The sequence below is a fragment of the Macaca fascicularis genome, chromosome 1 (genome assembly GCF_037993035.2).
Source record: "Macaca fascicularis isolate 582-1 chromosome 1, T2T-MFA8v1.1".
Lineage (NCBI taxonomy): Eukaryota > Metazoa > Chordata > Mammalia > Primates > Cercopithecidae > Macaca > Macaca fascicularis.
This window is the reverse complement of record NC_088375.1, coordinates 127,083,201-127,107,705: the sequence shown is the minus strand read 5'-3', so window position 1 is coordinate 127,107,705 and position 24,505 is coordinate 127,083,201. Positions and strand designations below refer to the sequence as shown.

The following is a 24,505-nucleotide window of genomic DNA, read 5'->3' as shown; positions in this document are numbered from 1 at the left end:
GTCATCTAGTCCATAGAGGGCCCAGGGATGCATCTGAAAAGCCAACAATGCACAGGACAGCCCCATAAAACAAAGTTATTTGGCCCAAAGTGGCAATAGTGCCAAGGCTGAGAAACCCCACACTAGACTCTGAAGACCTGGACCTCATTCCCTTTGTCTTCTGGTACATGATGGCTGTACATGGTACAGGGTAGTTCTCAATAAATATGTGTTGCCAATGGTTGCCACGCCACATTGTGTATATGTAAAGCTAAAGACCCCCTTTAGTTTTGCTTATACAACAGTAATAAAACTCATCTGAAACGCAATTTGAGATTAAAAACTATATAAAACCACAGCAATTTTCAGAAACCTGCTTTTTCTCTGCCTAAGCTGATCTGTTAATAGACATGTAGTCGACTCTCAGCTAAAATAGTCACTAACTCAGCTGTAGCTTGTTCTGTGGCTACTGTTTTTCTCAACTCCTTAATATATAGGATATAGCCAGATTCTCCTCAGGAATTCAAATGATGAAGGAATGAATTTAAACATAACTTTTCACTGTATTTTCCTCTATTTCCCCAAAGGAAGGAGTCTCAGGATCATCATTCATTCATTCATCTGACAATATTTTTTCAGTGCTTAGTGTATGCCAGGCAATATTTTAAGTTCTGTAGTTATAATTGTACACAAAACAGACACAGTCTGCCCTTGAATGTTTACTCTCAACTAGAGGGGGAGAAGTTATTTTTGCATATACTTTTTGAATATTATAAAGTCTATGAAAAATATAAATAAGATTAGGAAATTGAGGGATTAGGGTATGTGGGTAGCAGCTATTATCTCAGATTAAATTTTCAGAGAATTTTCTTTGAGAAGATATTTTAAAAAGAAGTGGGGAAGCAAATAATGGAGATGTCTGGGGGTATTCCATACCAGCAAGTGCAAAGGCCCTGGGAAGTGCTTGGTGTGTTCGAAGAGCAACATGGAGGCACTGTGCCATGAATTCGGAGGACAGTGCTAGCAGTGAGCCCCCAGGGAGGACAGGGGCTAGGTCACTAGAGAATTAATGAACTCCTCTTTTATTCTGAATAAGATGTGAAGCCATTAGGATGATGAGCAGAGGGATGTCATGACCTCACTAAAGTTTTGAAAGAGTCACTCTGTCTGCTGTGTGGAGATGACATTATCACAAGGGTTGAGGCCAGAAGAACAGTTTGGGGATGATGGCAATAATCCAAGAAAGGGCTGATGATGCATCTAAGGAAAAGGTGGTAGAGATGGTGAGAGGTGTAAGCTAAGCAGTTGGAGGAATGGAGTGGTCATTTACTGAGATAGAGCATCCTGGGTGAGTAGCAAGTTTAGGAAGGCAACTAAAGAGCTCAGCTTTGAACAAGTTAAAGTTGAAATGTTTATAAAACATCCAAGTGAAAATTCTAGGAAGGCAGTGGCACACAATGGATGATGCTGAAGGGAGTCTCACTAATTAAGTGGGGAGTCAGTCTACCCTGGAAATAACTATTTTGGAATGGCCCACATATAGACCATGGGGTTGGGTAAAAATCATCTAGGGCGAATGTAGGAAACAGAGAGGTCCAAGGATTAAACCTTGAGACATTTGAGGAGATGCGGACAAAAAGCGAAAGAGAGAAAAAAGCAATAATGGGTTGGGAAGGAGGAGAACCTAGAGAGTGTGGTGTCCCAGAAGCCCCCTGCTTCAGGAAGGATTACCAGGCAGTTCTGGGGACCCCATTGAGGTTTATGGTCATGAACTTCAAATGAGACTTGTTTCTAAATGGTTGGAGAAAAACTAGCCACATTTAGCTACTGGGATATGAGCATGAAGAGATGAAAAGTTGAATTTAAAAAAATTAGATTCAGGGGGTACATGTGCTTGTGTGTTTCATGGATATTACATGCATAATGGCTGGGGATTGGGCTTCTAGTATACTTATCACCTAAATATTGGACATTGTACCCAGTAGGTAATTTTTCAACCTTCAAACGTTCCCCATTTTAGAGTGCTCACGGTCTATTTTCTCCATCTTTATGTCCATGTGTACCCTTCCTTTAACCCCCACTTATACATAAGAACATGCAATATTTGATTTTCTGCTTCTCTGTTAGTTAACTTAGGATAATGGCCTACAACTCCATCCATGTTGCTGCAAATGACATGATTTAATTCTTTCTTATGTCTGCATGGTATTTCATGGTGTATATGCACTTTTTCTTTATTTAATCAACCATTGGTGGAGACTTAGGGTGGTTTCATGACTTTGCTATCATACATAGTGATGCAATAAACATATGACTGTAGTTGTCTTTTTTATATAATGATTTATGTTCCTTTGGGTAGATACCCCGTAGTAGAATTGCTGGGTCAAATGGCAGTTCTCTTTTTAGTTCTTTGAGATATCTCCATACTGTTTTCCATGGAGCTTGATCTTATTTACATTCCCACCAATAGTATATGAGTATTCCTTTTTCTGTACATCCATGCCAACATCTCTCGCTTTTTGACTTTTTAATTACAGTCATTTTGACTGGTGTAAGATGGCACCTTAGTGAGATTTTGCTTTACATTTCTCTGAATATTAGTGATACTGAGAATTTTTTTCATGTGTTTGTTGGCTACTTGTACATCTTCTCTTGAGAAATATCTGTTCGTGCCTTTTCCCAATTTTTAATGGGGTGGTTTGTTGTATTCTTGTTGAGTTATTTGAGTTCCTTGTAGATTTTAAACATTAGTCTTTAGAGGCATAATTTCTAAATACTTCTCCCATTATGTAGGTTGTCTATTTATTCTGTTGATTATTTATTTTGCTGTGCAGAAGCTCTTTAGTTTAAGTCCCCTTTTTTTTTTATTTTTGTTTTTGTTGTATTTGCTTTTTGGGTTTTCATTATAAATTCTTTGCCTAGGCTGATGTGCAAAAGAGTTTTTCCCTGGTTTTCTTCCAGGAGTTTTATGGTTTCAGGTCTTACATGTAGGTCCTTAATCCATCTTGAGTTAATATTTGTATGGGGTGAGACAGAGGTTCAGTTTCATTCTTCTGCATATTGCTAGCCAGTTTTCTCAGCACTGTTTATTGAATAGGGTGTTTTCTCCCATTGTTTAGTTGTGTCCACTTTGGAAGGTCAGATGGTTGTGGGTATGTGGCTTTATTATTATTATTCTCTTCCATTGATCTGTATGTCTATTTTTGTACCAGTACCATGCTGTTTTAGTTACTATAGCCTTGTAGTATAATCTGAAGTCAGGCAATGTGATGCCTCTGGATTTGTTCCTTTTGCTTAGAAATGCTTTGGCCTTGGCTATTTGGGCTTTTTTTGGGGCAGGGTTCCATATGAACTTCAGGACTGGTTTTTCTGATTCTGTGAAAAATGAAATTTGATAGGAGTTGCATTGAATTTTAGATTGCTTTGGGTAATGGGTGATTTTAACAATATTAATTCTTTCAACCCATGACCTTGGAAAATTTTTTCATTTATTTGTGTTGTCTACAATTTATCCCATCAGTGTTTTATAGTTCTCCTTGTAGAGATCTTTCACCTCCTCCGTTAGCTGTATTCCTAGGTATTTTATTTTATTTTGGGGGCTATGTAAATGGGATTGAGTTCTTAATTCGGTTTGCAGCTTGAATGTTATTGGTGTATAGAAATGCTACTGATTTTTGTACATTTATTTTTTATCCTGAAACTTTGCTGAAGTCGGCAATCAGTCTAGGATTCTCCTACAGGAATCTTTAGGGTTTTCTACGTATATGTTCATGTCATCAGTAAAGAGAGATAATGTGATTTCCTCTTTTCCAATTTGAATGCCTTTTATTTCCTTCTCTTGCCTGATAGCTCTGGCTAGGACTTCCTGGAGAGTTGAATTTAACCAGCATCAACTTTTAACCGGGATCAAGATTTCCTTATAATTGGAGGGTGGAAGGCCAAGGGATTATATAAAAGGAAGTGATTATAAGGATTGGACTATGGATACTATATAAGAAGAAATGGGAGGTCATGGGAGGTCAGTGATTTGAAGAATCAAAAAATTATTAAGCTATTAATATCATCCCTTCAGAAACTTAGTAGGATAATGCAGCTCAAGCTATATCTTAATAGGTTCTGTGCCTGTGTGGAAAGACCAGGTATTAAAAAGTAGGAAATGAACAGAACACCAAAAAATAATATAGCATTTTGAGTCATATTTGAAATACTTTGCATTTATATAATACTCTCATGTTTTTCAAATCACTTTCAAAGATCTGTTTCTTATTTTATATTCTCAAATATATTATGGCCAGACATAACAGCTTTATCAAAGTCTCAGGAGAGTACTAGAAGTCTCAAAAGAATCAAGTTATTATTAACCATTTTCTACATTATGAAACATTTTAATGCTTATAAAACATTTAAAGTATCCAGTTATCACTTGAAATAAAGTTATACTATTGTATGTTTAGCTAAATATGATTTCTTATACAATTATTTATCTTTTCCTTTCAAAATTAATAAATTAGTTTTTCAACAAAACCCATAAATAGTTAATGTCACCACAGAAATGTGTACTATTCATTAAATTCAGATAATAGTGGTAATAGTATCACATTTAACATTTCTACGGAGATTCATGGAATGGGTCTTAAACTGTCAAACTTGGGTATCTTACAGATTTGGTTTTTTCCTCAGATAAAGCTTTGTCAGGTAGATTAAATCATGTAGTTCTGGCCATTGGGCAGACTCTACAGAATCCTTTAGGTACCCACAAAGGAACCATACTATGAAAAGTCACTAGCCTTATTCTCTACATTTCCCCAGCTTCATACCTTTGCCCACTCTTCACTCTATTCCTTTCACCTAAAATGCTCATTCCCTCCTATTCCGTTTTGTTTTAATAAACTCTACCTGCCCTAAGCAAGATTCAGAGTGCATGTCCTGTAGGACATTTTTTCTAATTCCCCTCATGTTAAATGAAGTTCTCCTACTTAGATTGCTTTGTGTCACTATTTTTTCTCTGCACATACTATTTTGTTCTGGTTATCTGAGCATATGTTGTCTTACTTACTAAATAAGCTTCCAGGCAACAAGCTTCTATGTAGCTGTAGAAAGCTCCTAGATGAATTTTTGCACATAAAAGATACTTTTGAACAAAGCTCTGTTAATTCAATTAGATGTACCAAGAACCAACCTGGGTTAGGGAACCTGAAGAAGGACAGCAAGTAAGAGACCTCTTCCGGAGGAGGGGACCCAGGGGCAGGGCTGTTATTGCCCCTCCTCAGGAACTCCAGGCAGTTCTCAAAAAGTCCTTGGGAAGCAATTAGGTTTGAGAATTGAGTTTCCTTCCTTCAATCACTGCTCTCAAAAGGCTCTAGTCCCGAAGGATTGTCTTTATTTCAAACTCTCAAACAGAGAAGGCTCTAGAAGCCTTTCTGACTTCCTCAGGAGTCAGTAATGCCAGTATAAATAAGGTGTAACTCAGAGCGGTACAGAGGATTGGTGGGAAATGCTTGTTGTTTTACAAGAGGTTTTAATTTAGTAACCTGTAACTCTATGATCATTGGTGGTAGTATTATTGTCAACCTGGCATGCCTTTACTACTAAATTTATTTGGGTATTTTCTTACACTGTCTCCTAAATTGGAGTCTCAAGGCCACCTTCTCCCAGTACTCTCCCTCTCCTCATACTCGCCTCCCCTCTGACTTCTTCCCGTCCTCACACTCACCCTTCTCCCTGTGCACGTACACATGGTGATACAGCTCACCTCAAATAAAGGAAGTGGCTTGGCTTCAGGATCCCCCCTGTCTTCTTGCCTCTCTTTTAGCAACTGGGGTCCCAAAGTTACTGACACTGTTTCTGGTTATCTTCTATGCTTCACCATTTCCAGTATCCTCTGCTTCTATCCAAATTTGATTTCATTCCATCAGGACCTTGTTCTCAGCTTCCTGTTGTAGTAACTAGCTCTCTAACCAATGAATACGAAGTTTTCTGATGAGTGGTAGCATATTAATTTTTTAAAAGTTTAAAAGTTAGCCACCTCTTATTATTATTTACTTGACAACACTTACTCATTTTTACTCTGGTCATCAAAATATAATATTTGAAAAATTTTATGTAGGCCAAAATAGTAACTCAACACCTAGCCAATTTCCTGACACATAGGTAGACTAACTCAATCAAAATATTTATTGAATGAATGAAAGAATGAATGTGTGTTCAAATAGTGACTGTGCTTAGCTTCCTAGTGGGATAAAATAAAAGCAAGATATTGATGCAAGAAATATTTTTAAACAAACGAAATTTGTAGTATCCTGGTTGGCCTTCCTTATAAATGTCCAGCTAGGCCTACTCCCATATTCCAAGAAGGCAAAACAGATACCCCACCTAGTTACCACTCGCACTTTTGTGATAATTATTTCTACCAACAGAGACTTTGTCATTACCATTTATTTTAAAAAGGTTGAATTGGATTTACAACTTCTTGCTCTAGATGAGATGCAAGAAAGAAGAAATCCGGTCACCCTCCACCCTTCCCCAACTACTCTCATGATCTTCTTCATCTCCCTGTCTAGTCATTACCACCATCACTCCTAAGCCTCAGAGACACCTCTAACATATTAGAGAAACCAAGGAAAAGAAATGTGGGGTTACAGTAGCTGCCTAAGTCTTCTTTTATAGCAAACTATTCTTGAAACTTAAGAGAAAAGGAGGAAATCTGAAGAGCACTTTTTCACACAAATTATCTCCCGACTTTTTGTGTCTTCTCTCACACATACACATACAGATTTGGTGTGAAGAAAGGCTTAAGAAAGCCATCTTCTCTTAGCATTGGGGAAAAACAAAATAAAGAATTGTTTAGTTGTCTAGAACTCTATTAAATTTGCCATGATGTATATGAAACCCCGATTGATTTGCTGTCTTGGCATGATGTCAGAGAGCTACAGGAGCCATGGTGATGGTACTCAGACCCTCAATGCTCACAGAACCCCCTCCCACTTTTTTTAAGGCTGAAAAGATGAAGAGAAAATAAGGGAAATGGTGCAAAGACAGTAACATTCTCCATCTGCAAAAATAAAAAGAAAAAATAGACTTTTGCATCACTGGAAACTGAGGCTTCCCAAATTTTAAAAGGCGTACACCTGCAAATGCTTCTGTTCATCTTGTCTGCCAAGAATTAACAATCTTCAGTCTTGTTCTGAATGTCCGACCTTTCTATCCCGCTTGAAACAGATGCTATTTCCATGCCAGTCACAACCACCTGTTGCCACCATGTGTCGTGTTGAATCACATATATGTAATGCCATTCCACCATCTTTTCTCCATCCCTCATTTTACCCAAGCATGTAGTATGCTATTATTCTGCTACTGTATACACTTTGTATACATTTCTGTTCTTCCTTGCAAGATTGTGAATGCTTCGGCCACTCCAATCGATGCAGTTATATCGATCTGCTAAATACAGTCATTTGCGTGAGCTGTAAACACAACACTAGAGGGCAGCACTGTGAGTTATGCAGGCTGGGCTACTTCAGAAATGCTTCTGCACAACTGGACGATGAGAATGTGTGCATAGGTCAGTTCCATTACAATTTCAGCTATTGTTCTGTGCCTTTTGAGCTACGGGGAGATATTTAGGGTGGAGAGGCTGGTGATATGCACCGTGGTTGAACCAGAATGAACCTTCTCAATGGAGTCAATATCCTTGTGGTGGACTTAAATTTTACTTGTATTGGTTGAAATCATAGTTGGGGGATATACTTTGAATCCTTATGTTGTTGCTTTAAATATGATGATCTCAGAAATCATGTTAAAGAAATTAAGAATTTTCTTTCTTTCTTCCTGTTTTTTGTTTTTGTATGAAATTTTAAAACCTGATGATTCTGAACTGATCTTATAGCCTTAAATTATACATTCAACTTTCAAAATAGAAACTCATTATACAAGATTTAATTATAGATATGAAAAAGTGGGGTATATAATTGGCGATCAGTGAGTATTGATAGATTGAAAATGTTGCTATTTGAAATTGAAAATAACTAGCAACTGGAAATGTAAAAGTTTGTCTGACTTCTTCATCCATAGCAATGAAATTCCATTTATTGAATTTTCCTACAGCTCCCAAAAAGGAGGAGTAGTTTCTCAAAAGTATTCTAGGCAATTAATTATCTTATCCCTGGAAAACTGCGTCCGCAGAGGTACCTGAGCACTTTACCTTTCCTCCCCACCAGTGACTACTGCTCATGGCATCTAGGGAGGACCAGGCGCCTTTCCCACCCAGAAAATCTACCTTTTACGTAGTGAAACCTGTCTTTAAGAATGTGGGGATGCCAATGGAAAAATAAGAAACAATAAATGGAATTTCACTTCATAATTCACGCTTAAGCAGTGCATATATTTGAAATGCTGAAAAATATATGTGTAGCCATTATCACACCAGTAGGTAGCTATATAGGCACCCAATTTTAAAGGTAGACTTTTTCACATTGAGGTATGTTCAATAGGATACACAAGCTGAAAAATGACAAGCAATCTTTTTATCAAGAAAAGAAATCCAATCCATATTTCTGTGACCATTGTCCTCTGATTGGATCGTCAAGATCCGAGTGTCACAAAAAATAGCTGTAGAGTTGTTTTTAATCAAATTGGGCCAAATATATATAATACTGTTGGTGTCTACAGTACTTTCTATATTTCAGAGCATCTCCTTATTTATTTTTTGTCAATTAGGAGATAAAGTACTGGACTTAGAGGCCAGAAAGCTAGGCTCAAATTTCAGTTTGCTATCTCATAGTTGTGTGCCATAGGTAAGTCATTTGAGCCTTCTAGTCGGGTGAGGATCAAATGGGATGCACAGGAAACACTTAGTCAACTGTGAACCTGCTTGCAGATGTCTTGTTTTGTTTTTACTTAATCCTCATTAACAAAACAGTGGGGTAAGTATTACACTAATTATTTCCCCTATCTTGTCATGGAGAAGAGTAAGGCAGATTGACCCAAATCTTACAGCAAAGGGTTTCTGACTTCAAAGCTTAAACACTTTCTCTCAACCACTGACACAATTAGCAAAGCTAAGCTTGTCAAACTTTTACTTATGGTATGCGTTTTGAATAACAGCAGCAATTCCACTCTGAGTTTATGAACAGAAGTTCAATTGTCTTCATAACACTTGGGTTACAAAGACTTGAGGATATTAATAAAAATCAAAAGACATGTAGATGTCTAAATTTTGAATGCAGAGTACATTTTACTGAATGTCATTTGTAAAAATATATAAATGTCATGCTATAAATAGGTAAACAACAAAAAAGCTAAAATAAATAGGAACACAGGATAAAAAACCTAACCATTTTTACAAAATACATAAGATTAAAATGTTTTATAATATTTAATATTATTTTAAATCAATCTAATAAAGGCCTTAAAAGAAAGTATTTTATTCCATAAAATTTCTCTTATCAGGTAACTTAATATCACAGTATATTTTATTTAGAGTATTTTATTATTAGGAAGTTTGGCCTTTTTTCCAGTTCTGAGGTACACTGTGAACTCCAAATCTGCTTCTCTCTATCCTGTTTTAAGAGGTATATAGTTCAGTTGTGAATCCTTATTTGATTATCTACAGACTAGAAAACAATCCATTCAGCGTCTGCCTTTTAAATCACATAAACTAAGAAGAAGAAATATGAAAAACAATATCAATTTTGTATTTATTTTTACTTTTAAAAATCAAGAATAGTTTTATTCTCCATTTCTAGAAAGCTTATTAATTAAAATTATAAACTTTTGGAAAATTCCATTTTATTGAGTTAAACCTGTTTCTATTTAGGATTTTCTACTTGAAACCAAACGAAGTACTTGGTGAACACAAAGGGGTGCATTCTTAGGTACTATTAAAGTTAGCTACATTAGGCCAGACGCAATGGCTCCTGCCTGTAATTCCAGCACTTTAGAAGGCCCGGGCAGGTGGATCACTTAAGTTCAGGAGTTTGAGACCAACCTGGCAAACATGGTGAAACCACATCTCTACTGAAAGAAATAAAAAATTAGCTGAGTGTGGTGGCCTGTGCCTGCAATCCAAGCTACTCAGAAGGCTGAGGCAGGAGAATCACTTGAATTCGAGGGTGGAGAGCTGAGAATAGCGCCACTGCACTCCAGCCTGGGCTACAGAGTGAGACTCCATCTCAAGAAATAAAATAAAATAAAATAAAATAAGGTAATATTAGCTACATTATTCCCTCACCCACCCTAATTTCCTAAATTATTGCCCTTTTCTAAAGGAGAAAATTGTGTTTAAAGAATGAATTGAAAAATCTGGCTAGCTGATAGGTACTAAGGTCTGTCTTTTATCTGTAGTGCTTATATACAGACATTGAATTAATAACAATTTCCTTAAAAAGCTGTAGATTTCACTCACGCTGCCTGAGGCTCTGAGGGCAGTGATACTGGGGCTGCCTGTGCACAATGCTGGAGTTTGCCCTCTCAGGGCCGTTGGAAGCCTGTGGCTCCATTGCTAAGGTTTGCCCTATGAGACTATTTCCACAGTTAAGATTCCTAAAGGGCTTGAGGCAGGACTGAGTATTAAATTTGAAAGGATACATCAGAAGTAATTGAGAGTTAATTTTAATACCATTTTGTATAGCAAGCACTAATGAAAATGAAGGGATATTTACCCCATTCACTTTCACAGAATAAGGCACTAATCCTGGAAAGTTTGAACTTCATCTAAGTCTTACCTACATTAAAAATAAAAAAAGAGAACCCTTTGCCAATTCTTTAACAACGGACAATAAAATTCACCACCCTTACTGTGAAGGAACAATTCATATCTTTGACAAAATGTAGGCTCTGTGTGATGAAATAGATGTTGTAAAATACTTGCATCATTTTATATTATGGCAAATATAAAATGCAACAGGCTATTCCATGTTGCCACCGTGATTGCTGCTTCGTAATTACTGGTGAATTTGCCCATTTCTTGTACAAATTCCAAACACAGACATGTCTCCAAAGATACATGTAATTACCCTGTGATGATGCAGCAATTACATGAACATGACATCCTTGCATGCTTCTGTTTCATGTAAACTTGAGCATTAAGCAGGAAGCTAGAGGATATATGGTTTGTGACCTTGAGTAATCACTGTTAATATTCCTGCTAACAAACTTTGCATCACAATGAAACAGAGTTCAGCTGCTGCTGCTAAGCATTTCTTAAAATTATGATGTATTATTTTTAATTCCCCTTTGAAACCCATGATCCGGTAATCAGAGGTACCTTTAATAGAATAAGTTGAATATAAGACACTTTCAATACCTATAAATCAATTCTAGTATAACTTTTAAATCAAGCCCCGCCCCCCCCAGGTATTTGATGTTGCTTTGTAATCTAACAGTCCTGATGTTCTTCCTAATTTCATAGAATAAAATATGATCCTCCAAAGCTCTTTGCGTTATTCCAGCATCCACCATTGACCATCATTCCATAAATGATACTTGTTAAAAACTGAATTATTTGTTACGTAAGGTGAAGAGAAGGTCACACCCCTTCTTGTCCTTTATTTTCATGACTGCAAAACATTATACTTACCCACATTTTCCTATGACAATGACTGGGAATATATTATGGTTTAAATGTTCTACTGTTTTGTTTAATTTTGTTTACATGTTTTGCCTCTAAAACCTTATATTAATGAATGGTCATGGGCTTATTGGAGGAGTATGTGAATTAACGTTGGCCAGATGTAACTCTGCTTACTGGCTTACAAAATGTTGGTGACTCATTGTCAACTTACACACTTTAAACAGTGAAAAAAATTACAGTTTCGATATTGGTACAAATTTATAATGTACCTGTGTACAGACAAACATTAAAAGCTTTCACAAAATTAGTATTTTAAAATATTTTTAATCAGCTTCCATATACACATGCATATTAAAATAGAAAATGTTAATTTAAAACAAAACTCTAGTTGTTAAGTACAAACTAAGCCAGGCAAGGAGAGAGCATTTTAGAGTTTATTAAGTTTTATTTTTCCCTACGTATATAACTATTCATCATATAAATGTTTGTTTTATAAGAATACTGAACTCGAAACCTGACTTAATTAGCATAAAATAAATCATAATTCTAAGATACTCCACATTTATTTGAAGAATATATAATTAGTGTCCATGACACAAACTTAGAGTCAAACCCCTGGATCCATCCATAAGGCTAAACCCTGAATCCCCATAGCAAATCTAATATGCTAAACTTGATTATGTTAAACTAAATTTTCAAGACTTCTCTCAGTTAGTTGGATGGTATAGTTTTGTTTGGTTTGTAGTGAGGGAACTGCTTAATGTACCCATTTTTAAATAATGGAAACTGAGAGGCACAATAACTTCCCCAAAATTATTGGAAGAGTAATGAGGAAAGGAACTTTAGCTCACAGTACCCAAAAGCTGCAAGCTACCTGCACTATCTTTCCAGCTAATAGAAGCCTAAAGGATATCCATTTCTGGTTCAAGCTTTAAGCAAGATAGAACTTCAGAAGTAAAAATATCCTATATAAGAATGCGTGAGGAATCAAAAAACACTCTATTCACCTTTTATTTTGCAAAGCTATATTGTCCTGCCAGCAGACATTATAATGAAAAATATACATCTTAAATTATAACTATGTTGAAATTGATTTGTTATTACAGAGTTTATTTTTCTTTCATGATTGTTAATCTGGGCTGCATAAAAGCTGCACTGATATGCCTAGCAAATACAACATCTAAAGGCTCATCACAAAATAGTATATACGTGAATAAGTTAAGGTGCTGTCCCAAATCATAAAGTAAAACTACCTTTGAATGAGCAAAATGCATTCATATTGTACTTTTAAAATGTTCAGCAGTTCTCAAGTACTGAGTGCAATGGCTAAGCCCATTTGAATAATTTAAAACACATTTTACACTGATGGCATATTGATTTATCCTTGATATACAAACTTCTCATGGTATTTATTAAACCATCTAAAAATATCCTAACAAATGGAATCTCCATTACGATCTGTTACCAGTGAAAAGCATGTCTTATTTCCTTGGAAGTTTTCAGTTGATTTCCTCTCATATCATATCATAAAAATGATATCATGGAAGGCTAAGCAAATAAACAAATGATCGTGAAATAGCCATATTTGCCAAAGCATTTCATTAATGGACATCTTTCTTTAAGTAAGTGATGCATTTAAGTACATGACGCTCCTGTGTTGATAACCTATCAGCCATGCAGACTTGTCTCCAGCCTGTGTGTTGTCTTGTTTCTACAGAGTGTTATTGTAACCCTTTGGGCTCAATCCATGATCGTTGTAATGGCTCAGGATTTTGTGAGTGTAAGACTGGAACGACAGGGCCTAAGTGTGATGAGTGTCTGCCGGGAAATTCCTGGCACTACGGCTGTCAACGTAAGTAACTCTGGGAGCTGCCCTCTGCCTGCTGCAGCATGGCTGATTCTGCTTGGCTAGGCCGGTGTGTGCAGCTTCTCAGAGCAGAAAAAGATCCAAACCGCTGACAAGTTTTAAAAGCTACTTAATGCTGCGGCCAATGTATGGGAGAGCAATCCATCAGCTGTCCAGCTGGCTTTTTTGAAGCCCATCTTCATCCCCTCAGTTAGCTGGAGCAACTTATATTGAAATATTGTATGGAGATCCATATACCTGGCCAGACCATAAATTAAGTGGCACAATAGGGACCCAGCTTGGAAATCCTCACCGCAGAATGAAGGGTGATGTGCATGTGGTTAATATATTTCTTGAAGTGAAAGTTACCCTGGAGCTCCAGAGTTCATAAATTAAATGATATCTACATAACTTATTACTACCCTTGCTATCATACCCATCACTGAATCTTAACCGAAAACCTAAAGGTAATAAATCTAAGGAATGTTTAAACATGGGGTAAAATAAATGACAAAAAACAATATTGATTTTAAACCTCTGAGGTTAGGCACTATACGGGGAGCTGTGGACAAATGTCATTTGGTTCAGCCCCATTTCTCTTGAGATTACCAGTTCTTCAAAGCTTGTCAAGGCAGGTGGCATGTCAGTGTGTACAAGGAACATGAATTTTAAAATCAAGGCAGAAGGTTCCTTCTGTCGTTTATAACCTTTTCTGCTTTTGAATTCTGAACTAACTTTCCATGTCATCTATACATAGGTAGTTTGCTAATATTAAAGAACCACAAGACATATCCTGTGTAACAGTGTGATTCAATAGAAAATCAAGCTAGCCACATATGTAATTTGAGATGCTTTTGTTTTCCACATTAAAAAAGTAAAAAGAAATAAGAGAAATTAATTTTAATAACTATTATATTTAGCTCAAATTATATGATACTATTTTTCAATATATAACTACTATCAAAATTATTAAGGCTATATTTTTCATGTTTTTTATTGTCTTTGAAGTCAGATGTGCATTTTATACTTGCAGAAAATGTCAGTGAGGGCTGGCCATACTGTAAGGCTTAATAGCCACATGTGTCTACCATATTGGACAGCACAGCCCCAGTTATTTTTGCTTACTTTTCACTTGAAACAAATGTCAGCATGCAGGAATCATCTAAAGCCAATTTCTATAGAAAACTATATATTATTTATATAATGCAGTAGTAATAGCAACTTTTGTACTCTATAAAATAAATTCTGTATGACGAATTCTATAATAACTATGTAGCTCCATTTTCTATAGCATATTATAGAATGTTCTCTCTGTTACTTATGGAATACATAGTTATCTGGCAGCCATACTTCTAAGTAACGTAAATCTAAAATGAAATGCCATGGGCAGCAATGAGTTCTGGCAATAAGGTGAAATTTTGGCATTGAGCAGGCCAAGGTTAGAATGGGATCCAGGAACTGGGGACTAAGGTCTCCATCCTTGCTGGAGAGGAACACTGAAAGACAGTCAAATAGTCAGAAGTCAGGCTGCACACCTGCACATAAGGCCTAGATAAAGCCATGGTTTAAAAGTTTTGCGTGCTGTTGTTTTCCAGAAAGTGCTAGTCCTTAGTGCCTGGGAGAGTTGGTGGATCCCAGCAACCCTGTCAAGTGTCAGGGCTCAGAGGGAAGCTATCAATCATGGCACAGCTAGACCTCAAGGCCTAGAGCAGGCCAATAGTCAGGAGAGGAGAAGGGCAATAGGCAAAGGAAAAATCAAAACCAGCACCAAGACTCAAGGCATAAAGAATAAGGAGACTTTGTAATTAAGACACACTTCTCAAAGAGATCTCAAATAAAGCTCCTGAGGAAGCAGGACCTAAAGAATGGGTTGCTGGAGTGTACTCAGCATAAGACTTGGGAGAGGAAAATAAATAAATCCTGCTTTGGGAAAACGCATCTCAAAATGGACCTAACCCAATTTTTCTGTATTAATTATTGGAGTAATGTAAAAGATATGATATTGTCACCAACGTTTCCCTTCTGGAATCAAAAGACTGAATTTAAGCCTTACTCTACCACATACAAATCATAAAACCCTCTGTGCCTCAGTTCCAGAACCTCACATATTTGTTACATAGATCACTGAGATGATGAGAGAAAATGCATTTATTCTTTTGAGTATGTGTTGAGTACCTACCATGACTCAGGCACTGGGCTAATGGTAGGGCACAGAAGGATGAAAAGAGGGAGGACATGTGGACATGGAATTCACCTCCAAGTGAGAGGCCTAACAATTATGATAGAAGGTAATCAGAGCTCAATAAGAGGAATGTACATGTTATTTATTGGTGAAGTCCAACATGGGGAGTAAGGCTTCCATGAGAAGTGACACGTAGTTAAGCACTAAAGGATCAGTGGAGCTTTCCAGGATAGGAATCTTGCTTGGGTAAAGGTGATTGAGATAACACACTGTGTTCCAGAACGTGTGTGTGTGTGCGTGTGTGTGTGTGAGCATACACATATGTTGGGAGTAAGGGGAGATGTTAAACAGCATCCAGAGACTAGATTATGTGGTTTCATGAATCCCAAACTAAGTCATTTTATGTTGTCGGGGAAGAAAATGGGAATCCTCATATGAAGAAGATATGGGTTCCATCATATGGTTTTAAGCAGAGAAATGAAAGGAACAGATTTGTTTTTAAAAAGATTATTCTAGCTACTAAGTAAAGAAAGGAATGGAATGGGTTGAAATTAGATTTGATATATAAATTTAACATCATCCAAACGCACCTTTGAGAACATAGGAGATTTTTCTCACTCTGAAATCTTTCTTCCTTCTCTTAGACCCGCCCACATAGGGCTGGTATTCTATGTTAAAATATAGAAATTCTTCTGTCAGTTAGTAAATGGCTACTTCACCAAGATTCTGAAGTGCCTTCCCCTGGGATCTCTTGGGCTGTCACCAAAGATCAGCAATAACGGGGTAACGCGTGTCACAGTAGCATGCCACTAGCACCTGCTCCAGGATTATAGTTGATGTACATTCTGATTAGTTGGTGCTGGAAGGTTGATATGTACTTTTTGTTTTCATTTGGTTCCTGTCCTCACACACATGAATGCACTCAAAAATGCCCCTCGAGTGCATCCCTGTCTCCCTTTCCTCTCTCCCACTGCTCACCCCGACTTCCACTTGCCCTGAGTTGAACCCATCCTTGGATTTGGCCACAGTATTAGTAGAAGAGCTATTAACCTGGCAACACGAAATCAACGCCAAGCAGAAAACCAGTGGGAGAGTAGGGCTGACAGTGGTATTGCAGTGATGAGCTGAAAGTAAGCAGACATTTAGGTAGGCACTGCCAGGGAGGCAGTAGGAGATATCAAGAAGAGTCCAAGGGACCCAGGCCCAAGGTTCCAGTCCTCCCAGAGGATTATCAAAAGGAGCCATGTGGAATTGTGATCCAAAAGGACTTGGGTTTGGGAACAGAAGATTTAAAAAAGGGATTCAGCAACTGACACTGTTGCCTATATTCTGTGAATAGAAAAAGTGACTATGCTTGAGTAGACTCTGGATTCATACAGACCAGGGTCTGAATTCCATCTCCACTTCTTATGACCTGCAAGACTAAGAGGAAATTACTTCGACCGTCTAAGCCTGGTGTTTCATCTAAAATGGGGTAATAATATGACCTAACACATATAGTAATTGTGAAGGTTCAAATACAATAATGAATGTGAACCTCATAGTACATAGTAAGCACTCAATTATTATTACTACTTCCAAGCACATGTGGATATGCCACAGAACTAGGCAAGAATTCATGTTCAAAAGCTTTCATGCAATGTTATTGCAGAACTTGCAGCAAATTCGGCCACTATTGAAGAATCAAACTGTTGACCTGGGGGCTTCTAAAAAGCCTCCTGGTTAGAGACAAGACTGATTCAAGAGAGTGAAGCAAAGCTGACCCCAAAGCAATTATGGGGTTTGAGCTAGGAACATTTTAAAAACTCCAGGCTCACCAGCAAACTTTCTGCTTGAAAGGCCACCAATTATGTACTGTGTAAATGTAGGCAAGTCGCTCTGAATTAAAAGGTGAAACACTTATAAACCACTAGAATGAATGGTCTTTAGACAGCACAGAACGAATAACCTAGAAAAGAAAACAGAAATAATAAGATTTTAAGGAGGCCTGGCAGAATCAAAATTAGTGTTGAGGTTGCCCAATAGAAAAATGAAACATTGGAAAGAAAGAAAAAAAGTTTTAAATGACCCTTTTGAAATCAGAGAAGAGGCAATAGCTAGGTTCCAGAGAATAAAATTGAACCTTCTACATAGGAAGCAGCATTCCATGCTTTATATAAAATATGATGGGTTAACATGTATTGGGAAGTAACTAAATAGTTGTTATCAGCACCAAAGAAACTGGACGTAAAGGAGATTTGTGACTTTTCAGTTTGGGAGAGTGGAAATAGCCACTTGTAGAACTAATGTGACTGGTGAGAAGATATGTTGTCTTCCTGGAGGATGTATGTAAGACACATGGGAATATCCTGCAGGGTTTATTAAAGCCACCAATTGTTAACTTGAGTGAATACTAATGGTACTTTCAGAAGAATTCATAGTCTGCTTATTTAAGTGAAAGTCAAAAGATTTGGTGATATCAGTTAATGTTATGATTTTGGAAGATACCAGAGCTATAGGAAATAAAAACCAAAGTACCATAGCAAGGTGACGACAGATCACATCCTTCTCTCACCACAAGTGGGAAAGGCTTTCCATTTTTAAGGAACCATGTGAGTAGATTGGGTCCACACGTGTAATCTCGGATAATCTCTCCTTTTCAAGATCTTTAATGTAATCACATCTATAAAGTCTCTTTTGCCAAGTGAGGTAAGAGGTTCTGGGGATTAGGATGTAGACATCTTTCAGAACACATTGTATTGTGCTTATCATAATAATAATCAAGAATGTCAACATTTCATGCCAGAGATAAATATGCAGGTGTTATGAAGACGGAATGCAACTCATGCTGGGGATAAAGATATGCAATGGTAAAACATATTCAAAAGAAATACATAAAAGGATTTAAGAGGAGTAATGTATGTCAAGCAGGTATAGATGTGCATTGTGCATTACAAGGTAGAGATAGTGAAATATGTTTCAGTCAAGACCAAGGACTGTATAACAAAAGTATTGTGAGAGCATATTGTAGACCACTAGACTAGTTAGAGGATACATTGTTCAGAGGAAAATTAGAAAATTTAAGTATTCTATCTTCCAAAATGGGGGAATTCAAATATCAGGAGTTCTGCTAAAAGATTTGTTCTGGTAGAACGGTTGACTTGCATTAATGAGAATTTCTTTAAGAGTGGAAGAAGCACTCTGGGGAACTACCACTTGTTGGTAACATGGAGAAGGCATTGTCACATAAGGGAGCAAACACTATTAAAAATCTAAGAGATGACCGGGCGCGGTGGCTCAAGCCTGTAATCCCAGCACTTTGGGAGGCTGAGACGAGCGAATCACAAGGTCAGGAAATCAAGACCATCCTGGCTAACACGGTGAAACCCCGTCTCTACTAAAAATACAAAAATCTAGCTGGGCTAGGTGGCGGGTGCCTGTAGTCCCAGCTACTCGGGCGGCTGAGGCAGGAGAATGGAGTAAACCCAGGAGGCGGAGCTTGCAGTGAGCTGAGATCCGGCCACTGCACCCCAGCCTGGGCAACAGAGCGAGACTCCTTCTCAAGAAAAAAAAAAAAAAATCTAAGAGATATTGTTTTAAACATTAAGAAAAATTCAAAATATTCCTGGGGGAAAAAGGTAGGATGTTAGACCTCTTTAAAAATGGGTGTGCACATAAGCACATACACATACAAATAATCACTTTTATTAAAAATGAAAGCATAAATTCCCAATAGACTACCTAGAAAAAAATGAGAAATTTCTACATTAACCAACTTGACTATCAAAGGCTTTTTCTTCTGACGTTTTGATGAACATTATTTGAGTCCCTACACTGTGTTGCAAATTTAGGCTAAATAATTTGCAAAAATGCAGCTGGCATAGGGCTGTGTCGACATAGTTCAAATGACAAAAATGTAAAGATGTTAGCTTACATTAAAGCTCAATTTTAGACAACAGTATATTATATAAGTGGCAAAGGAGCAAACAATTTCAGGCTGAACAAAGATCAAAGGAGGTTATAGTCCCACTAAAACATGAACTGAGCAGCCCACATCAAGGGGCCAGTCCTTGGAAACAGCTTTCTAGCATTGCAGACAGTGATGTAAGAGAGTCCCTTCTTTGATGAAAGTTTTTTCATATGAAACAGCGTTGAAGCAGCTTGATAACATATGTTACAGATGTCAGCCAGTGTTTGGAGGGCTAACAAGTAGATGTGGTTCAGGAAGATAGAACAGGGACCATAACTAATGGAGATGGGTTTCAATTTAGCATTTTCCAACAGTTAGACTTTCTAGGTGTCTGAGAATGTAGTAGGTGCATTGAGTAATGACAACTTCCCCAGACTCTGGAGAAGTTCCAATAGAAGTTGAATAGGCTCCTATCAGTGATGCTTTCTGGAGAATTTGGCTTAAATAAGAAGCTGAGTGAAAACTCCTTAGGGCCTCTTCAACTTTCCAGCTTTAACGTCAGACCACACTCATGCAGCAGAGGGGAGGCATCGTAAAGGTGCCCACCTCAGTTGCTAGTAAGAACCACAGTTTGATCACTCAGCTGTCCCCTACACACTCATCTTTCTTAACCCACCGATCTCAGACTCTCATACTTCCCACTAGCCATATTCTCAGTCCTCACTTCTGGTTTCCAAAAATCAGAAACTAGAGACTTAAATAATTCCTTTTATTCTAGGGATTAATTGGTTCCTATCAAACTCTTCTATTACTATAGTCCAGGAGGTTTTCTTTTTTCCTCTTTTTTTTTTCTTTTTTTGTTTTTGGAGGGGATTAACTACTACAGTCCTGACAACTTGTGATCCTGAAGGTATTAAGATGATGCTTCCAATTGCATCTGTGAGATGAAGATTATACCTCCCTAGACAAATACCTTGCGCCTAACTTGTAATTTTTCAATTGCTTCTAGTTGCTGTCTCTTCCTATTTGTCGTGTTACATTAAAATGTCCAGTTCACATTTCACCAGTTGACCTCACACTTTGAATTCATTGACAGGCAGCATGCCGCTTAAACAAGGATTTGTCTGTGATGCTGCAGAGCATCTGTAGTTGCTAGACATATGATTTCCCTCATTTGGCCCTCACATCTCTATCAATCTCTATCACTACAAGTTGGTCTCATCAATAAAATGAATGGCGTCACTGAATCCAAGTTTTTAATTTCCTTAGTTTCATTAGTTTCCAATAGCACCTTGAACACAGCATCGTTTCCCTTGCTAAGCACCACATACATAAGGGTGATGAAATATAAATACTCAGAGCAAGGCACTTGATGTTACTGTGGTACAACTCCTAAGGGTGGGAAGGAAGTGCTCTTTAAACAGAACCAGTAGGAGCCTCCCAGAGGCAATTTAAAAAGGAAAATGTTAGAAAGACAGAAGATAGAAAGTGGCAATTTGCAGGAATTACAAATAAGCTGGTAGTACTCCTGGGGGCAAAAAAGGATCATTTTGTCTGCTAGAAGAGCAAACCCCAGGGTTGCCCCCAGTTGTGAAATTTCTCTTGATTCAGCAGGAAGATGCCACACCACTCAGTCTTCCTAATAGCCATTGCATCCAGATGCAGTTCTTATTTTCCCTTGATTCTTAATGTAAATTTAATTTGGGATTGTTCGCAAAAGCCCACAGACCTCTAAAACATCTGGGACCTGATGCTACCCCTGAGCATGGAGAGTCCGGGCTTCTGCTGTGGAAAGAACTTTAACTCTCCACACGCTAATGGCTCCATTCAGAGCAAACACAAAATGCGTATACTGATGGAGCTGGCTTGAAAGCAGTGAGTTGTTCTGAATGTACTTCACAGTAGCATCATATCCTAAATACATTCAAAACCCACAGCTCCTGAATTGCTGAAGCTTAGCCTAGGGCAATGCAGACAGTGGACATACCAGACAGCAATTCCAGGAACTTGCTGGCATTCTGAGGCTTGCCTATTATTTGGCCATCCTGTGCTCAGCTCAGAGAGGGGCCTCCACTTTGTCCTGGGTGGGCAACTTTTCATATTTACTTGACAATCCATGTTAATTTCCCCCTTCATTTAAAGAGAAAATGGAGAAGGACATGTATGCCCAAACTCCACCATTTCACACCAGAGAACCACCGAAGCTTGACAGTAAAAGGTGTGTGAAATGCTAGTGCTCATGGAAAAATGCAGGCACAGTTTTATCTGCTAGTAGCTGAGAATCAAAGCAACAGCCTGATCCTACCTGATAATAAGATGATAAGAAGGCCAAGTGGTAATACAATATGTGAAGCTCTCTTCTTACATAAGTACATAAATGGAGTTTCACCTTGGGCCATTCTTTACACACTAATGAGTGTATGTGTGAGTGAGTGTGAGAAAAATATTTCAAAATTTTCTAAAGCTACATATATAAAGATAGTGTCTAAATGTGAAAATCAGCCCAATTGCAAAAGGGTCATCCTACTTGAAACTTGCAGAATAAATATTTCAGTTAAACAAGGGCAAGTTCTCACCCCCAAGTGGAACAGAATCCTGGGGAAGAGGAGTCACAGATAGACTATGATGAGAGGGTTCCTGAAAACTAAATTCTAGGACTCAATACAATGAGGTGAAAAGGAGCCTTAGATTTGGAGTCGGGGTCTTATTCTGGGTGTAACTCCACCACCTCTCCAAAGAATGTTTGCTCCAACATCAGCCTTTGAATTTCCTTCTGTGAAATCCTAGAGAGAGCTTGGATATTGCAAAGTTCCTTCTTGGACTGAAATTCTGTAATCCTGAAATCTTACAAATGGTCCCATCAGTTTACGTATAGACTTACTTCTAGTAAAGAATTATTATTATTTTAAAATAATAAAAAGTGTTACTTATTGAGCCCTTTGTTGTATGTGTCAGGAACATTATCTCATTCCACAGGAGATTATTTTCCTTATTTTATAGATGACAAAACTGAGGTTTAAAGAGGATAATTCCATCAACTCAAATACCTGTTAAGTGGCACACCAGTCACTAGTGAATATTTATTGTTAATCAAATGGCATTTTATAGGATTTTGTCACTTTTACTTTGCAGATGGAGACAGAAGCTTTGATAATTTACTCCAGGGGTCAGCAAATTCATTCTGTAATGGGCCAGATGGCAACAATTTTAGGCCCCGTAGGCCATACAGTCTCTGTTACAGCTACTCAACTCTGCTATTTTACTGCCATAGACGATGCTAAAATGAAACAGTATAGCTGTGTTCCTGTAAAACTTTTTTTATGGACGCTGAAATTTGAATTTCATGTAATTTTCATGTGTCAAGAAATATTCTCCTTTTGATTTTGTTTCAGTCATTTAAAAAAGGTAAAAACCATCCTTAGTTCCTAGACCACTGTACACAGGAAGCAGGCTGCATTGGGCTTGCAGATCACAGTTTGATTTATTCCAAACTCAGACAGCAATTCAAGATGAAGAAACAGAGGACCTGTTAAATAAAGAATGTGAAGCAGAAGGCAGGAAAGAACATAAAAGAAACACATTTCATTAAAATGTGTCCTCTGGCTTGACATGGGTATCACAGGAAGTTGAACTAACTGGTTCTTATTTACAAGGCCCTAACTGATCTTAAGAAAAATGTTAGGGTTCCCAGAAATGTGAGGGCTTTGACCATATAATTTCCAGGACAAGATCATAGACATAGTCAGTGCCATCTGTTTAAAGGCTTGAAGAGCCAGCCGAGCCAATTTAGCATCAATTTAGTACAATCAGCAACTAATGAAAGAGAAGTCAGGGTGGCCATAATGTGATCGGGATTGCTCATGTTGGTATAAGGAATCATTCAGTTGTATTCTGCAGGAACAACCCGTCACCTTGAATATCAGCAAGAAGCTCTATTTAGAGACAATTACAGTAATAATATCAGGTTATAATACCATGTTCACAGGAAAAAATACATACAGAACATGTTCAGAATGTAGGTTTTTACTGTTGCCTTTTAGTATCAGAGACAATTATTCTGAACACAGTGCATGACAGTGCTGTGAATGTGAACCCCTACCATTTCTGCCCAACTCTCTTTTCAGTGTGATTGAGCCCATTGAACCCGAGAGATTCTGGATTACCCACAGGAATAATGTCATAACCCATCACTGTTAAAATGCATATATGCTTTTCATCCCATCCTTCAGTTATCCATTGCTACAAGGAGGGGAGAAAAGGCCTTCATAAATACAGAGCAAATGATTGTCTTGATGTAAATTCCAATATAAGCACATACTGTATGCACATGGACATTTAGACTTACACACAGTTCATCTGCTCTGCCTCCACCTTAATCTTTGACTGGTTAGTAGTCAAGATCATCCAGACATTGCTGGATGTTCATTTTTAAATGGAGACAATTGCTAAGATATATTTTTAACAATATTCTTTCCCTTATTCTGCAAAAGTGTAGGATTAACAATACATATTACAGATTTTTTTTCTAAACTACAACTCTTCTGGGGAAATGGACATATGTCTCAGAGATAAAACACTATAAAAATGACAAAATATTGATTTTATTTTTAAGACATACATTTAGGCCTCTTTTCAATTAGTATTGTTGACCCAATGGACTTAGCGTGTGTGTTAACCCATATTCCTTATCATGAAAATCAATAATATGGACAACTACAATGTTCCCACAGATTTTGAATGCAAAAAGACAAAGTTTGGGAGTTTACAGAAGAGCTTGTTATCAGGATAACTTGACAATTTATTAGTGATGTAATGTCAGAGGCCACGATCACTGCACTCTCTATGGTGTTGCTGGCTCACCAGATGGAAGGTTTTTGGGTATACTATTAAGTCTTTCCTGAGATATTACATCCTTGTTCTAATTAAATGAAAAATTAAAGTTGCTGATTTTGCAACAAGGATGCTAAACTACATACAGACATGATGTATTAATTCCATATAGTTAAATCAGGCCTCGAAATTTCTGAAGTAACAATTTTA

The 24,505-nt window shown here is 37.5% G+C and overlaps 1 protein-coding gene across 16 annotated transcripts in view; it reads left to right on the top strand.

The window, feature by feature from the left end:
* NTNG1 (netrin G1) overlaps positions 1-24,505 on the top strand; it is a 352,207-nt gene that overhangs the window by 291,736 nt on the left and 35,966 nt on the right. For 4 of the 16 annotated variants that reach the window (XM_045366139.3, XM_005542544.5, XM_045366146.3 and 1 more), the window contains 2 exons: positions 7,373-7,540; positions 13,266-13,400. The exons of 6 other annotated variants lie outside the window; for them this stretch is intronic. In XM_045366139.3, the coding sequence (XP_045222074.1) occupies positions 7,373-7,540; positions 13,266-13,400 (303 nt within the window). The remainder of the gene's footprint in view (positions 1-7,372; positions 7,541-13,265; positions 13,401-24,505) is intronic. 6 more of the 16 variants (XM_065548775.2, XM_045366159.3, XM_074000579.1 and 3 more) reach the window with 2 other exon arrangements.